Here is a 19,191-nt window from a genome sequence, read left to right on the forward strand (position 1 = left end):
GAAGTTAGCATCTTCTGGTGTAATCTCTTCCAGATGTATGATATTCTTCAAATGTGTTTTTTTTCTTAATGGTAAAACAGCTATATATGAAATTACACTCGATATTTTGATTCTGTACTTTTGGCCCATTCATAATGTGGGCTAAAATCTAATTTGCAGGTAGCTAAAAACTCAAATTCTATAGGCTGACTGTCAAATTGTAATGGCACTAGACATTGATAGATTCAAGACATGTAGATTTGTTCCATAGTATGGAAAAAGATATGGATATTGAAATAAACTCCTCTTCTTACGCTGACACGCAGGGTTAAACATTTATTTTTTTAAGTTGACTTTATAAAGGACTACATCTGCATTGATCATTGTTTCTGAAAAATAAATCCTTTAAATAAGGCCACCATACTGTGCCTACCATAAACTCATGAATTGTAGACATTTTTGACCGTTTGAGCTGTGCTGAACAGTTCCAGTGCTGTCCAACAGAGGGAATCCTAGTACAATCATCAGATGAACAGACGCAGTCATCCAGGACAAACTCCTCTCTTTGAAGGCACAGTTTTGGGAACAATTGGCACTTTCAGATGGCGTCTTCCAGAATCGTCTGATAATTTGCAATATATTATTTAAATCAGGTCTCGACTGGAATTCTTTTGGTTGAAATGAAGTGTGTATTAAAACACTGTCATGGTAGGATATGCGTAAGAGGCCTTTGAGTGGCATAATGTAATTATTACTATGGTCTTATAAACCATATGGGGAGGATTCCTTCAATACTTCAATAAGCTACTGTAAGAATACCAATATGTAAAGTGACAACAGTGAAAAGGTAATAATGTTTTCATTGTGAAAAATAATAATTCATTGGACGTACAGTAAATTTGACAGTACAGTGATGTGTAACAGAGTAGTGGGTTTGACACAAAGGAACATGAGTTCTACAATATTGTGATACATACTTGAGTTTACCTTGTCAATATATATTGCCAGCCATATCCCTTGGGTAATCTGTAACATGACATAAAAAGCAGCATATACAAAAATGCCTCTGAATAACAAGATCTCAAACAGAATTTCCTTTCGAAAATAAATTGAAGGTGTTAAATACCAGCAACGTTATTACAATTACAAAACAAACAAAGCAATATCTGTTGCTAAGATACAGCAAACAGGACATGCTGACCCGAATATAGATGTTGTAATGTTCATTTTGAAATACTTTTTCAACAACCCTGCACTTGTATCAAATTTGGCAACAATTTGTTTGCAACAACTCAACCCAGCAAAGCGTACATATACAGTAGACAACTTGGCATTAAAAGAAGAGAACTTTATATATCTGATATCATTGAGACCTACATCTTTCTGTTATCCATAATCCATTGGATAAACATGTACCAAAATGTTGTAATAAGTACTGGATACTCGTTCATCAATACCTGTGGCAGAGAGCCTAACACTAAACCTGACAAACTAATGGAAGATAACGACATTTTGAAAAGGGATGCTGGACATTGGACATGCAAAAGTACAGAATTGGCTTGATTTTATAATGTGATGACATCTTAGGAAAACATATGGCTATTCTTACTTTATGGTTGAAGTAAAGGGGAAATATCATGATAAGAAATACATTTTCTCCCATAAACTCCCATTTATATTTTCTCACCTTACTGGGCTGCAGGTTCGCACAAACAATCGTAGAGCAAGGACCAAGCAGCTACTTCTCCCTCCCTCCCTCTCCCTCCCTCTCTCTCTCCTTACCGCTATTATGGTTGAAGGTAGGCAATGAGCCACATATTTCGACAAAATCGTAGAAGCTCCAAAATCGAAACAGCAAGAAATGCTTTGTTTAGAAAACACACTTCTCTGCCTCGCTGGTTAAGGAGAGGGCAAGTTCTCTCCATAACTATGGCTAATGGCATGATGGCAGCCATGTTCCCTCTCTCTCCTTAGGGACTTACATTCACCCAGAGCCATCCCAGCAGTGTCCCACACACCCAGGTTCTGACATAGAGTTTCCTGCCAGACTCAGTCAATAGCATTGACACTGTCAGTCCTCCCAGAAAGAGAAGAGATGGCAACGTCTTTGTGAGGCTCAAAGGCGACCTCTGACCTTCTCCAGGGAACTTGCACTTTTTGTTGGGATCCTCCGACTCATAAAAAGTAGTCAGCAGCCTGTGGGGGAAAGACAGTTGACATTATTATTATTATTATTATTATTATTATTATTATAGGCCTAACAGAGATGTAACGGTCTCAACTGAACCTTGGATTACATTTGAAACATTTACATTTCATTTGAAATGTGTGCATAGCAGGTTTGTCTGAATGTCAGACCGGGTTAAAGAGAGGAGGTAAGAGGACACTCACTGGTCCTTGATCTCAAATCTCTCATGCAGCCACCTGCGGAAGAACACAGCCTCTTTAGGGATTTCCTTCATGTCCACACGTTCAAAGTGGATGTGGACTCTGGGGCATTCTTTACATAGGAATTCTGTCAAACAGAAAGAAAACATGAATGAGACAAAACAACACCAGGAAAAGACTATCAGCGACAATGCCACGTTGAGTCAGCATTCATATATATATATATATATATATATAATTCATATATAATAAAGATGAGGAACAGGTTGTGGATGAGGCACTATGGAAGCAAGTTCATGTGGGGGGAAAACCACTATAGGAAACAAACAGAAGTTCACATATATAAGGAGGAAAATGGGGATAAGTCTACTTTGCTTTGAGAAATGATATACAGTATATGGTGGAATATAAAATTCCTTCACCATGCTGTCAGGAGTGTCTCATCATTTGAATGTCCAGCTTTTAAAACGACGGTCTCCTTAAAAGCCCTCCCCACTCTGGTTTTCCTAAACTATAATATGTATTATAATGATTTGGCATTTTCATATGACTAATCCAATCTGCAAGATTCACGAGGGTGAAGCAGTCATTAAAATAATTATTGCACACAAGTGAAGGCAATTTTCATGGTTCTGCCATCATGGAGAAACAGCTGGATCATATCAGACAGGCCTCCTGAGATACAAGATCAGCTCATGTTTAAGTCACGTCACTTGAGCCTCCCCAGAGGAAGAGCAATTAGGCCAGAGTCAGGCTTTCCTGTGACCAATTGAAAACATCCATTACATGATTGATTGACAGTATAACTCATAGAATGGCACAATGACCATAAGGCTCGTTTAGTTTCAATGATTTAAAAAAAAAAAAAAAAAAAAAAAAAAAAAGCCTACCTCTGATCTGACAGCAAACATGGAAACACTGATACTGTTGAGAGTAAACAAACCTAACTATGCACAATTGTTCCCTATAACCACTAGCTAGCTAATAATATTAAATCCTGTATTGGTTATCAACCCAGGTTCATTTGATAACAGTAAGATCCTGGACACTAGCCGAACAGAGTAGATGTTTACTTCATGGAGGCTAGTACTTTTCATTATTCAAAATATACAACACTGGTTGCTCTTGAGTTAACTAGAGCCAAAGGCCATCCACTCCCAGGAAAACATGCTCTAAGAGTGTATTGCTTCAGATGTCAGCATGAAACATTCCAAAAACATACATTTCATGAGAAATCTGTTCATAAATATATAAAAAATCTTTTAACAATTACGGACATCTATTTGGTTTGAGTTTGGATGCTAGAAAGACATCCGTATCAGTGTAAAAAACATTCTTGGTTGCACATTCAACCCTTTGTCCAATAATTTCCTCCTTTGTACAGTCACACAGCATGTGAAACACTGGGAAATTAAGGGACGTCACTGTTTGTTTATTCCTGAGAAAACAGGATGTTTTTACATTACAAGTACTTTACAAAATAGGTTTGTGAACACAAGAATCAAAGACATCACAATGTAACACACTGTTGACAGGAAGCCACAGGAAATTGACATTCCAAATTTTGTTTTAACCTGTTTTAATTAGGAGTACAAGGTCACACGTCATTTTCTTGATGAAGTGATAATGAATGAATGCATGTCTTTTCAGTTGCATGGGAGAGACCCAGAGACGATTGCACTGAATAATATCAAGGTACATGCAAAGGAGTGTATTGGCTTGCCTGCTAATTACCAAAATAGGACCAAATTATCCTATAGTGAGTTCAATCCCTTCACAGCACAGACATCGTAGAGAGCTCAAGGAAGACAGCGTTCTCAAACCCCCTCTTACCTGGCATAGACGGGGCAGGCTGTCTTTCCCCTTTGGCGTCCAGCGTTCCCTCATATGCGACTGTGACATCATACACAGCGTCCAGGTGGTCCTTCATGGTCTCTATGGCTATATGAGAGGCTCTCATTCTGGGGGTCAGAATGTGTTTCAGAACAGCCAGTCCTGTGGGAAGTGAACAGCCATGGTAAAACGTACAAGATCATGACTGATCATGACAAACTGCAGTAAAAAAACGCTAAACTATCGAGCCCATTATTTTTTCGGTACGAATATGTGAACCGTTACACCTCTAGTGACTACAACTAAAGATTGTGTGTTGCATTTAAGCATTTAAGCAATTATCTTAAATCATATTATATGTATATCATTGATGACATTTAATATGCCTGTTATTCTATCCTGATTTAATCGTGGGTTGGACTCTGACCAAAATCCACAAGTCTTTGAGCCAACTACTGCATTGCCAATTGGTTGTCCTGTCTCATTGTTGGTAGAATGTCTGTGTCCCTATTCTCAACATTTTCCCTAAAATCTGCACTCTCCAAATGGATTTAAAAGCATAGGATTGGTGTAAGCATGGACTCTTACACCAATCTTATGCTTTTACATTCAAGTGAAGGAGTGCACACTTCAGGAAAAACAGTGGAGAATTAGGACACAGAGTTGATCTGGCACCATTCCTCCACTAATGCTCCCACCTTACTGAAAGCTGATAATGTCATGTGTCTAAATCCCTAGAGTGGTTTATTCAGATTTATAGTGGCAGGTGACATTCACTGTTTTGATTCAATAGAAAATAAATAAATAAAAATGTTCTAGTTAAATGTGCTGAGTATCCATATTGCACTGCACTGTAGTATAAATGTGATGGCAGTTTGGAATGGACTCCCTCACGGTCAAATTTCATAACCTCAAAGGAATACACTGAATACACTGCATCATAAGCAAAGAATACAATGACAACAAAGCTGTCTGGGGACAAAGATAGCAAGTTTGTATTGGATGCTAATGTAAAAGATTAAGTCAAGTAGTAGCTGGTAATAAAGCAAATATTTGAGCTGTATTGAGCATGATACAAATGTTTTAATTTGATGTTTGAGACATCTGTAGTGGTAACATTATAAATCACTTATCGGCCTGCAGGAACATACTTTTGTAATCTCTCGGCCAGTATTTAAGCTACAGCCTCTAGCATATTTCATTAAAGCAGCTCACTGGTTCAGGCTGCCAAGCTCTTGGCACTGTAACAGCAATCCACTGACTATGAGAAAAAATATCAAACAGCCAAGCTGATTTTCTTTTCTTTTTTTTCCTCCAAAGGTTTCCTTTTTATACCGTCAACAAACTGTTTAGGTTGCAAGTAAATGAGTTTTGCTGCGGTTTGCCATAAGGCTCTACATAGAAAAACCACATGGTCTTTGTATAGTAATGCTGACGTAAATGTTCTCCTCTGTATTCTGCCACTAAACATGGCCAGATGTTTAATTAGAGAGGTTGATATGGATAAATTAAGTGCTAAAAGATTGGCATTGAATGTGATAAGGAGCCCATACAACATTGAATGCGATAAGGAGTCCATACAACATTGAATGTGATATGGACTCCATATAACATTGCAATGCATTACCGTTATATACACACACACACTTGTTTGAAATAAATGAGACTCAACATGATATAAGAAGCACCTTGTTTAGTGGCAAAAGCCTGACTGTCACTGATCACTTTCTTCAGTTCAGGGTTATATCGGGTTCCTTCTGGGAAGATGACAAGATACATCTGCACAGAAAACAAATACAAGGTATGCCACAGGTGTCTTTGCCAGGTGTCAAAGTCTTTCATGAGGTCAGCACATACTGAGCTACTATGTTTAAAGGCACATAATTGGAGACTAACATTTCGACCAGACTACAGGATGGGCAAGCATACAGTCGTTTCTTCAACATGTAACATTAAGGCTGAGGTGTAAATAGATAAGACAATTTATATAGATTTTACAACTTGACTACAAGATACTGATTGAAACACATCCCTGTTTGTATACTTAAACAAAACAATAGCATTTATAGACTATAGCAACTTAATTGGGTGCCATGTACTTATGAAATGATAACAACATGCTGCTAGAGTGCAGGGCATTGGTCCAGCACAGGGTTACACAGAAGCCCAGACAGACAGATGTGGGGTGTACAGTGTCCTGGGAAAAAGCTACTTGGCAACAATTGTCCCTCCTCATATAGACTCACGGGAATCCTTTCAGAGAAGACATACCAGTGACCAAAAGTGCCCATTACAAAATATTTCTCTCTGGCAGTTTATGTACTTTGTATACTTTATGACAATAATTCTCTTTAATTAATGATTGGGGAAAGGAGAAGGACTGGGGTACTCATGGTATTCTCTGACAGCCCATCCATTGAATATATTGGACAGATTTACAGTATGAACGTTTTCTAAATGACATGCGACTAAACACAACAATATGATGGGAAAACAACATTCAAAAAATGTAAATACTTACTGGTGTTCCCAATACTGTCTGTGAAAGGAGTTTCTTTCTCATTGCCTTCTCATCAAACTTTGCACTTCGCTTCACGTAGACACCTCCATGCTGAAACCAGAACATTCAGTCATAAATAAGGACATCAAGGGCTGATATCCCAGACACCGATAAATCCAAGACCTACTTCAAACTTTCAATGGAGACTCTTTATTGAGGATGTATTTTAGTCTAGGACTAATGGAGGTTTAATGTGGGTCTTGGAAACCAGCCCCAAGTGTTTTCTTCACGTAGTCCTAGATCACATTAAATATCACCCAAACGTAAATGAATCATAACCATCCATCCAGCACAATACAAAAAAACATTATGATAAGTTTGAATTAAGTAATTTGGGATTGTTTACCTGAGAGAAATAGAATCCATATAACGGGAGCCACTTCAGGCCATCTTTAAGGACGTATCTTACATGGCCGAGGGCATCCTGCCTAACAGCTAACATGTCAGCAATGATCCAGTCCGCTGCATGACAAGACAGAGGAAAACAAGGGTTTTAGTCAAACAGCAAGTTCCCCCCCCCCCCCATCATCTCCTTTCTTTTGTTTCTCCATAAGCCTTTAAAGGAGCAGGACACACGATTCAAAGAGGCAGCCACCAGAGACAGAAAGACAAAAATCGTTGAGTACACTCCCATAGAACTCCCCTGTCCAGTAACATGTTTATATTAGTGCAGTCAATCGATACTTTTTTTAACAAAAAAATTATCTAGTTAATCACAATAATAGGCTGTGATTAATCACAAGTTTAAAATACTAGTATTTACTTGTATTTTTTGGGGGAGTTAAAACAAAAATGTGGTTGGTGTTGGAATAAAGAAATGCATGGCAAACGGGTTAGAGGAATCAAGAGGTTTTTCTTTTTAACTTATTATAACACCTCAGATTAGAATCTCTTAATTTGCAGAGTAAAAACTCAGGGAGTGCTCGGCTTTGCCCACTAATGTATTGCGGACTTAATTAGCAGACAACCACATAAATAACCGTTACAAAGTATATATATATATTGTAAGATAATAATAACTACTTATGGTTGCTTACTGATGTCCAGTGATCTCCAGTCAGTGCAATAAATGTAGCTTTCGTTGCCTTTTCACTGCCATACAATACATGAATTCTTGTGACAATAGTTCCCCTGGAAGGTGGCTTGTATGATGGTCGTCAGAGGCGATCTGGACAATGCCCTGAAGCCCATGGTCTTCAACAATGTTGATGGGCCTGCAGTCCATGGCTATCCATTTAGCGATTGCATTGGTTAACTTAGTTGTTTTTTAACTTTGTTGACAGACTTGCCCCGGCTGCACTCTACCAGTGTAGTTTCACGAACACGGCTTGATCCTATCTCAGTGCTAGCACCTTTGCTAACATCAGCGAAGATGTGCTTTGCCCGAAGATGGTACTTCAGACTTGGTGTGCTTCGGTGGAAAGACAGTTCATCACTGTGCACACAATTTGTGCACACATCTTTGGTTTTATCTAAACTTCCATCTGGAAGCTTTTTAAAACGAAATTAGCTGTTCAGCACACGGGGAGGGATGTCGCCTCAGTCATCGTATTATCTGTGTTTGCAACGCATGTCAGTAGAACTTGGTAATTTGATTCATTTTAAGCTTTTCTGATTAATCGTGAGTGTTAACGCATTAACATTGGCAACCCAAGTTTATATTAAACCCAGTGTTGGATAGGACACTCCTTTTTAGAAAGCGCTTTTCTGGACTAAAACAGCATTCGTAAATGACATTTCTTTCAAGGGATCTCATTCCCTGGTCCTTACTGATTAAACAGTCATTACATTCATTAGGAAGCTTTTAGAAAGCTTAGATATTACATATTGGACCTTTAACATAAAATAAAAATCATGTATCTGAATAGGTAAGCTCACCAGTGCATTGATGGTTGGAAATGTAGACCACATTCTCTTTATTCTTTGGTATGTTTCCATGGATAAGAATCTTAAAAAGAGGGATGAGCACAGGTTACAATTACATGAAAGAAAGTGATATAAGAATAAGACACATAGGAAATAAACAAATTTAGCAATAATGTTAGTTACCAAATGATAGCATTTGTGCCAATCTTTGAGAGTACACTTTCAACAAAACTTTTGCTATGAAAACCCCACTGCCAATTCAACAGCCAAGACAACACTATAAGGGGAAGTTTGCCAGACACAGATTAATGAAATACCTCGACTAAATTCATTTTAAATGGAGACTCTCCATTGAATTGTGATTTTTAGTCTAGAACTAGGATTTATAAGGAAACCAGCCTTCAGTGTTTTGTTTATACACGCAAGCTGCCATATGGCTGGAGTTTATGATGTGGTGATGGATAATGACAGTGTGTCTTCCACCTATGCTATACAAACGATGCTAATCATTGATTGTCAACAGGTTTACTCTAAAGCAAAGATAAGAACCAAAAGTAGAAGGCCTAGGCTGACTATCAAAAGTCTCAGTCAGACTCTTGACTGGTCTTTTCCAGACACACCCCAAGGAGAACTCCTGTCTCCTAAAACAAACACTGATAAAGAAATAGAAAATCAGCCTAACCCATAAAACAAATAACTGATAGAGAAACAGAAAAGCAAGAATGTACAACGCCCAGAGGGTTACACCTAATAAATCTGAGCTATGACAATAGTCTATACCCCATATAGCAGCACTGATAAAACCACCAGGAGGAGGAGGCCTACAATAATCCAGGTGTTGTTCTCTGTGCAGCAATTACACCAAATAGCAATCTGGTCAACATGTAATTGTTGTAGTTCTGCCAATCCAAATACAGTGGAGTCATGAGGAACTGAAAGAGAGAGGGAAATGGGTCGGCACTTAAAACAGCAAGTAGTAAATCAATCATACATACCTCCACCCCCGTGTAGTTCTCAAAGAAGAAGAGCACCATGCTCTGGTAGATGGAGTAGATGTGATCGTCCATCTGATGGTATACTCTCGCTGGTAGGACCGTAGAGAGGAGACGCCAGGCGCTCCATGTCAGCATATACGCCGGGGCTGTGCCTAGCATGACGGTGGCAGGGAACCAATACCGCAACGAGTACGTGTGCACCACCAGAGAGAGCAGCATTCTGATATTGTCACTTATTATTTCCAATGACGAGCTATAGGGTCTACCTGTCTACTGTCTACCTGTCTAACTGTCTACTGTCTAACTGTGTAACTGTCTACTGTCTAACTGTCTAGCTGTCTAACTGTCTACCTGTCTACCTGTCTAACTGTCTAACTGTCTAACTGTCTACCTGTCTAACTGTCTACTTACTACCTTGCAATAATGAAGCAAGCTCGTCTAACTTGCAATAATGTGGTTGGTTGGTTGTTGTTGTTGATCTCTATGAGAAGTTAGTTAGCACTAACCTGGCTGGGCAAGAGCGGATTGCCCAACTGTCAAGCTGCGAGGGTACAGCCTAGGCTACTGGCTTGTTATGGATCATGTGACGCCAAATCTGTAACGAATTAACGTTTTTGGCTAACTTATAAAACTGCAGCATAGCTAGTTATAACTCCACAGATCAACAAATCAACACAAAGCAGGTTACAGCACACCAATAACTGACCTCAGAGCTTCCCTTCGGTTACTGTACCTGGCAGGCTAGCGATGTCTCTGTGGCTAACGCTAGCAGCTACACTCTGACTCTTCAACGGGCCCATTGACAAACGTTACGTCTGTTTATTATTATTTAAAATCCATGACTACGGCAATGGTTACTCACACTGACATTGTTAGTAACTATCAGTAGATTCTCTCCAGCATACAGTTGGTTCCTCACACTCACAGACTGTCTGCTAGCTGGCTAGCTGTCAAAGTCACACACACACGCCTCCTCCTCATGGACTCCATGTTGCAAAAGAGACGTGAACCACGTGGTAATGTCGTGAAAGCTGATTGGTTGAAGTGAGAGTTCTGAGGTGGTGGTTGCTAAGGGGGGTGGGGTGGAGAGAGCACTGGGGGGCCACTCAATCAAAAACAGATAACGGTTTTCCCACTGTAATGTAAACGTATTCTTCTTATTTTGGAGAAATAATAAATGTGAAATAATTTATAATAATTTTTAACTCCTGTCTATATTATAATTATTTATTATAATATTATAATAATTAATAATAATTTTATTTTGGAGAAATAATAAATGTGTGGATTCATGTCCGTAACCAAACTATATGTATTATATATAACTTATATTATATATAACTATATGTATTGTAACTATTGTAACTGTTAGTTATTCAGCCCTGTTTCGTTTTCATGAAAAATGGCCATGACTCCCACAAACATTGGTAACTTTGATTTTTTTTCTTCTTCTTTTTGGCAGGCAAGTAGAGGCCCCAGGACCCTCAAAACAATTTCGACGTCAGAATTCCAGAAGGGGGCGCGATAGCAACAAGTTACATTTTTCAACATTGAAAAATATTTTCCGCTATTTTATAATTTAGTGAAAAACACAGAACAATCGTCAAATAATCGTCATTAGTCCGATTGACATGAAACCTTGTACATCATAATAAGTAGCCTATGTAGGCTACCGGTCCCTAACAAGTTTGAGGACGAAAGGTTCCCACATAAAAAAATGACCACACTACATGCAAATTAATCAGCCCCATAATTAACAAAATATGCAAATTAAGCTATTTCGGCCTTATTTATACAAATTAATGTGAAAGTAGGTGAGCGTCCGTCAAGACAGTAGTATAAGATAGATGTGTACCAAATCACAACATGATCGGATGAAAAACATGGCTGCCACATGCCTCTCAATATTTTGCAAGTTCATACTTACAAAAATACACAGTTACATGCAAATTAATATGTCCCAAATATGATGACATATGCAAATAGGGCTGTCAGTCATTGTTAGCCTAATCAACCTGAGTTAGTGTGCTCAGAGACAGTGCCATTATGAATCAATCACAAAGTTAGTGTGCTCTGAGACAGTGCCATAACATAGATGTGTAGCAAATTTGAAGTTAACCCTTGCGCCCTTTAATTGGCACTTGAGATTATTTACACCATATATATTTGGACACAGACAGAATCTTTGTAATTTTAGCTGTTTACCAAAACATCTTCAAGTTACAGTTATATAATGAATATGGGCTTAAAGTGCAGACTCTCAGCTTTAGGGTAAGGGTATTCACATCCAAATCGAAGGAAGGGTTTAGGAATTACAGTTCTTTAATGTGTAGCTCCCTCTTTGTCAAGGGACCAAAAGTAATTGGACAACTGACTCAAAAGCTGTTTAATGGGCCAGTGTGGGCTATTCCTTAATTATTTTGAATGAATTAAGCAGGTAAGAGGTCTGAGTTGATTCCAAGTGTGGCATTTGCATTTGGAAGATGTTGCTGTATACGCACAACATGCAGTCAACGGAGCTCTCAATGCAAGTGAAACAGGCCATCCGTAGGCTGCAAAAACAACCAAAACAATCTATCAGAGAGATAGCGAGAACATTAGGAGTGGCCAAATTAACTGTTTGGTACATTCTGAGAAAAAAATAACGCACTGGTGAGCTCGGTACCACAAAAAGGTCTGAACGTCCATGGAAGACAAGAGTGGTGGATGATCACAGGATCCTTTACATGGTAAAGAAAAACCCCTTCACAACATCCAGCCAAGTGAAGAACAGTCTCCAGGAGGTAAGCATATCATTATCCAAGTCTACCATAAAGGGAAGACTTCACACAAACAAATACAGAGGGTTCACTACAAGGTGCAAGCCATTCATCAGCCTCAAGAATAGAAATGCCAGATTAGACTTTGCCAAAAAACATCTAAAAAAGCCAGGCCTGTTCTGGAAGAGCATTCTTTGGACAGATGAAACTAAGATCAACCTGTACCAGAATGATGGGAAGAAAAAAGTATGGAGAAGGCTTGGAACGGCTCATGATCCGACGCTTACTACATCATCTGTAAAAAACGGTGGAGGCAGTGTGATGACATGGGCATGCCTATTTTCCAATGGCACTGGGTCACTAGTGTTTATTGATGATGTGACAGAAGACAGAAGCAGACGGACAACCCGATTGAGCATGCATTTCACTTGCTGAAAACAAAACTAAAGGCAGAAAGACCCACAAACAAACAACAACTGAAGACAGCTGGCCTGGCAAAGCATCACAAAGGAGGAAACCCAGCATCTGGTGATGTCCATGTGTTCCAGACTTCAGGCAGTCATTGCCTGTAAAGGATTCTCGACAAAGTATTAAAAAATTACATTTTATTTATGATTATGTTCATTTGTCCAATTACTTTTGAGCTCCTGAAAATAGGGGACTGTGTATAAAAATGGTTGCAATTCCTAAACGTTTCATACAATATTTTTGTTCAACCCCTTGAATTAAAGATGAAAGTCTACACTTCAATTACATCTCGATTGTTTCATTTCAAATCCATTGTGGTGGCATACAGAGCCAAAATTATGGAAATTGTGTCACTGTCCAAATATTTACGGACCTAACTGTATACTAAAGCATTATATTATCTCTGCATAGGAGCATAATATAGGATATGAGTCTTGATATACAGTGGCAGAAAAAGAAAAAAAAAAGAATTTTTAACTAATAACACACAAATTATTGTATTGTTCTTGTCCATATTGAATACATCATTCAAACATTCAGTGTAGGTTTGTAATGGAGGTCACACTGCATTGCAGGGAGTATAACTACATTGTTGTGTTTATCTGTTGGGGTATATGTTGTGTTTGTGCTTGTGCTTGTGGAACACAGGAGGAGGACTCATGAGTCTGCAGTTGTTTGGCATAAATGAGGGGCGGTCCTGCAAAGAGTAGAAGGATTCCTGGTGCACGGGCAAAAGGATTCCCCAAGCCACTTAGACAACCTATATGGTTCCGTAAGCTCCCATTGTTAATTGAAGGGGAGATAGGCTGTGTGTTGGCTGTAAGTTGCACCATGTTTGATTAAATGCCCACACAAAGGGCTTAGCTAAGTCGATTCTGCCTCCTCATTGAAACTCCATACAAGGTCAACCTTACATGGTTGTAAAAAGTATGTGAACCCCTAAGATATTACTTCTACAAAAGCTAATTGGAGGCAGGAGTTAGTTAAAGCTGGAAAGGGTTACGAAGTAATCTCAAAGTGTTTCGATATTCACAAGTCCACAGTTAGACAGATTGTCTATAAATGGAGATGATTTAGTACTGTGGCTACTCTCCCTAGAAGTGGGCACCCAGCCAAGATGACTCCAAAGGCACAACGCAGAATGCTCAATGAGGTAAAAAAAAGAACCCTACAGGTAAAGGGTTGAAGGAATCATTAGAACTGGCTAACATCTCTGCTCATGAATGTACCATACGTAAAACATTGAACAGGCATGGTGTCCATGGCAGGACACCACGGAGGAAGCCACAAATGTTGGTTTGCCAAAGAGAACCATGACACTCCACAATGCTACTTGGAAAATGTTTTGTGGACTAATGAAACAAAGATTGAATTGTTCGGGAAGAACACACAGCACTATGTATGGCGTAAACTATGTAGGGCACCGCATACCAACATGAAAACATCATCCCAACAGTGAAGTACGGTGGAGGAACATGACAACCATGACTTGTACTTCTCAACAACTTTGTCTCGGACTTGTTTGGAGAGTTCCTTGGTCTTCATGGCAGTGTTTGGTTGGTGGTGCCTCTTGCTTAGGTGTTGCAGCCTCTGGGGCCTTTCAGAAAAGGTGTGTATATACTGACAGATCATGTGACACTTAGATTGCATACAAGTGGACTTCATTTCACTAATTATGTGACTTCTGAAGGTAATTGGTTGCACCAGAAGTGTTTAGGGGCTTCATAACAAAGGGGGTGAATACATATGCACATACCAATTTTCTGTTCTTTATTTTTAAAAATTCATTTTTTATATATATATTTCTCATTTCATTCAAAAACTAACACTATTTTGTGCAGATTCATCAAATAAAATTCTGATTAAAAAATGTTTAAATTACAGGTTGTAATGTAATAAAATAGGTAAAAAGCCAAGGGGGGTGAATACTTTTGCAAGGCACTGTAATAGGAAAAAACTAACCACATGGAAATAACTCATTCCACTTATCTTTGCTTACTTCTTTCCAATGTGTTATTTGGCAAGGAATTTCATGTTTTATTTTCAAAACAAGATACGTTTGGGGTTAGACAAAGGGTAGAGCAGTGTACCTATACAGAACTTTATGTATGGTTGGACACCCAGACCAGGTGGGCATTTATACGTTGCTGTGAAAAAAACATCTGTTGTTCACAAAAGCCCTGTACTCTGCTTCACGTCTCTATGAGCACCACCCATTCAGCACATCTCCTACTAGGAGAAGACGTTGGGAGAGGTCTTATGACATTGGCTAACATACATACATCATCGTTTTTAATTGCTCCCCGTAACATATCAAAGGTTCTATACAGTGCCATTCTCTGCGCCTGGTTTGGATTCCTTGGTCTGCAGTCCAGGCTGGACATTTTCCCTGCTTTAAAACGCTGAATGAGAACATAATGCAGCGTTCTCTGACATTGTTCTCAATCTTAAGAAGTCTGAGTGGTGCTCTAAGCTGCAAGGGAAGTTTGGAGAGCTGCTCCGTGTCCGGCATGGGTCAGTTGCAAGCCTGAAAGGGACAATCTGCTCCTTTTTGAACGAGTGCCAGAAAACAGTAGCGGCATTTTATCACTGCGTAATCAAGGTTTGGGCAAATGGTTCAGGGAGAGAGGGTGAATGTGAGAGCTTTTACATGTATTGTTAACTTTATGGGGTTTCAGAACTCATAATGAAGACTAAAGACGCAGAAGCATTATCAGTGAATATGGGGTCGTTCATCAGATAACAAATTTAAATCAAACGAAGCATTGACAAGAGATTTCTGACAGACTTACATTTCAAATGGGGCATTATGATTGCCCTCATAACAGTGAGGAGACGGTCTGCTAGCACACACAGCAAACATTCTGTTTCAATGTAACCTGACATTACATTCACATTAGCCACAACATACAGGACTCCTAGTTTACATTTTTACATTTTTGGCATTTAGCAGACGCCTTATTCCAAAGCGACTTACAATCAATACATTTGAATACTAAGCATGTGAATCATCAGTCCACCATTCGTAGCAGGAAGAGTAATCTAGCTCAGGCCCGGGGCCATTGATAGAAGGAAAAACCTTCTCCTATCACCTTCTTCTAAAACCTATTATTTATTTATTTTTGTCTTCCTGGGATATTTAAGAGGTCAATGACCAAGTTATTTGGTTTCCCTTGTTTCACACAAATGATGAGTGTGTAAAGGCAGATGTCTGGGACAGTACCTGTGTGAGGTTATTACTCAGACTTAATGTATTGTGGCTTACAACTATATAGGAAAATACCATTTAAAGTGTCAAATTATGCTCTCTTGGAAGTCAGACACACAAATCAGTTCATGTTATGCCCTTTACGCCCTACGTTTCATGACATTCCTAAGGGAAGGTAATTACCTCCAAAATGTTAACCTTTAAATTACTTATTCGATAATGTTACCAATTTAGATTAAAAGCCTGTAAGAAACGCCAACAATGTGGAACAGCTGCTTGGCAGATTCTGTGCTGTGCAGTCACTGGGTTGGAGCCTACCGACTCTGGACGTAAAATAAATGAAATTAATTAAAATGTTACGAATCAAATACATGTGGTGTACCTGAATGCTTATTGTGTGTCAAATACACAGTGGTGTTAGAAAATATGTGGTCTAATGGAGCCCACCATATTCACTTTGGGTGGTATCCTAACTCGAGGTCTGCGTGCACGACCCCAACATTTGCATTCATGACAATGGAAAATAAGCAATGATTCGAGTTACGTATGTGCAAGGCTAGGATAACACCCATAGTGTGGTTCTTGAATTAACTTCAAATGTGTTGACAGAAAGTTACCATTCAAATTTCCATAAACATTCACAAGATTGATGGTAACTTATTAAAATGGCCAATACATTAAGAGGTCCAGCTTTATTAGGTTTAATTTAACACCAATAAATCTATGAAATTGGAGGTCTCAAATACTGTATTAATACTGCATTTAAGTCAAATAGCCTAACTTTATTTCAATAGCCTTGATAGGCCGATACGAACCATATAAACCAAAGCCAAATATACATTGTATTCTACTGCATTTGAAGCTCACACAGGCTTATCAACGAACGTGTCAATTGACAACCACGACTACGTAAAAAACCCCACAAATACCACATGCATACCACACGTAGCATCTACAAAGGAACATAAAAAGGATTGAGAATTGGATGTCAGTTCCGTCAAAATAATAAGTCATTGTATGTGTCACTTCCTTCCCCTGATGCACTTCCTCCCAACATGAAACAACAGATAGACAAACATCAACCCACACATATCTAACATAGCGTAGTGATTATGCCTTGAACACCTGACCCATTACATGTGTTGTCACTTCCTCTGCGGTCATCTACCTTAAACGTGCTGAATTTCCTTTACATCAGTTCACTTCCTGCAGTTTCCGTTTCTTGTGAAAGATTGTGGCAGGCAAACGCTATGCTCTCTAATGGATCACCTCAGCAGAATGAAGGAGTTACTGTATAATATGGTGTAACGTGTATCATGAACAAATACACTCCAACCTCCAACAGAGAGTTCTTTAACTGTTTTGACAGTTTCTTGGTACAAAACTTGGATAGGTGAAATTGTATGCTCAAAGCTGAAATGTGTGAGCTTTTAGTGTTAAGGGAAATGAAGAATGAAGGCACTGGAGCAACAAGAGGATGACTGTGATGGAGAAACATCCCTGGGGTTTAAGACAAAACATCCTCTGAGCGGATCGACTTCCTGTGCAGCACACCTGCACCTCCCCATGTGTGATATCAGCATTTTGATTGAGCTATCACATCATTGGTATATAGAGGAGGAAAAACACCATTACTGTACATTATTCCATCTGGCTTGTTATTCTGAAAATAAATCAATGTTTTTTCACTGTCCAGAAATGTTATAATGACATTCTCAATTGCTGTTCAACAACCTTGTTATTAGTATTCATTCAGATTTGTTTTTATTTTAATCCGGCCTTAGAAAGACGTGAAACTACTGAAGTGCTTTCTAGAGAACTGGGGAGGTCTCTTGTCAGGTTTGTTAATATATGATCCACGATATGCACCTTCCTGACTTGATCTCTCATCCATTCATGCCAAAGGTTAATGTAAAGCTCTGTTTGCTGAGCGGGTTTCCTTCTACATGGACATTTACATGGGAAGGAGACAAAGCACCCTATGTTAAAGTTTGACCACAGTAAAACCACAGGACTGCAGCAAAAGAGAAAGAAAGAATGAATTTAAAACAAAGATAATGTTATATGTTCTGTGACTGTCATCTATTATGACATACTGTTCAGTGACCAGATAACAGATAATATCACCAAAGTGAAATTGCTACTAAAACTAAATTAATACACAAGAATCTCAAAACCTTCTAGTACTGTCTACCATGGACACACTGCATTTAAAAAAAAAAAAAAATTGCGAACGTGCCACAATTATGAAACACAATTATGAAACGTGCAAATGACTAGCCTATTTGTGACAGTTTCCCCACCATGTTACTTTATGCTAGACTGAGAGGGCTCGAGACAGGATGCAGGGAACACAGCCATGACCTGAGACACATCCTCTCATATCAAAGGTGGGAAAATCGAGAATGGAACGTGGTCTGGCTCTGGCGACAGCCAGGCAGGCCCCTCTTATGACACACATATTAACCACTGCATAATAAACAAATAACTGTGTTACCTAATCTTCATAATAAACAAATAACTATTACCTAATCTTCATATTAAACAAGTAACTATATTACTTAATCTTCAGAGGTGGCAATTGAGTCATTATGATTCCCCAATTGCAAGCGTTGAAAAAGACGAAAGCGAAGATGAAAGCGTTGAAATGATGAACTACCATCCTCATTCCCACATGAAAAGCCAACCAAGCTGTACTATCTCTGGAAGACTGGAAGTGCTCAGTAAAAGCCAAGATCTATTTTGAGTTGTAGTAATGAAGATTTAGCATCTTACCAAGATGACATGAAGGATGAGCTTTACTAATGTCCCCACAACCCCAGCCAGATACTCTTCTCTTCCTCTATAAACATACTGGACTTCACCCCTGCTTCTGTAACCACATCCAGATACAGCCTGAGATTGAGAACGACAGGAAATAAGAGCTAATGTTTCTTAAGACAGAGCAAAGAGCTCTGAATGGAACGAGTGACCCCTTCCCTCAACATTCTCACACTTAAACAAACGCTTGAGCTTTTGTTGTGGGGAGAAAAAGAGATTTACCACCAGATTTACCATCGGTAGCGATCAACATTGGTTGCCATTGCAGACTCGTCTTAAAGCAGCCAGCTGCATCCTGAATAGGTTTTCAAGCAT

The 19,191-nt window shown here is 39.0% G+C and overlaps 2 protein-coding genes across 3 annotated transcripts in view; both read right to left on the reverse strand.

Moving 5' to 3' along the window:
* The window catches only part of echs1 (enoyl CoA hydratase, short chain, 1, mitochondrial), a 418,160-nt gene that overhangs the window by 20 nt on the left and 398,949 nt on the right, over window positions 1-19,191 (reverse strand). The gene's annotated exons all lie outside the window — the stretch shown is intronic.
* Window positions 3-10,586, reverse strand: agpat5 (1-acylglycerol-3-phosphate O-acyltransferase 5 (lysophosphatidic acid acyltransferase, epsilon)). 2 transcript variants are annotated; one of them, XM_080545187.1, is made up of 9 exons: window positions 10,013-10,586; window positions 9,622-9,887; window positions 8,639-8,708; window positions 7,107-7,222; window positions 6,722-6,811; window positions 5,889-5,979; window positions 4,201-4,362; window positions 2,371-2,494; window positions 3-2,175 (listed from the first exon to the last, which is right to left on the reverse strand). In XM_080545187.1, exons 2-9 carry the CDS (start codon window positions 9,838-9,840, stop codon window positions 1,950-1,952), a joined length of 1,098 nt encoding a protein of 365 aa, XP_080401313.1. In that variant the 5' UTR covers window positions 9,841-9,887; window positions 10,013-10,586; the 3' UTR covers window positions 3-1,949. The 2 variants fall into 2 exon arrangements, with proteins under 2 accessions (XP_080401313.1, XP_080401312.1); XM_080545186.1 differs by having other exon boundaries at window positions 9,622-9,956; window positions 10,006-10,586.

The sequence above is a fragment of the Nansenia antarctica genome (genome assembly GCF_963989245.1).
Source record: "Nansenia antarctica genome assembly, chromosome: 1".
Taxonomy (NCBI): domain Eukaryota; kingdom Metazoa; phylum Chordata; class Actinopteri; order Argentiniformes; family Microstomatidae; genus Nansenia; species Nansenia antarctica.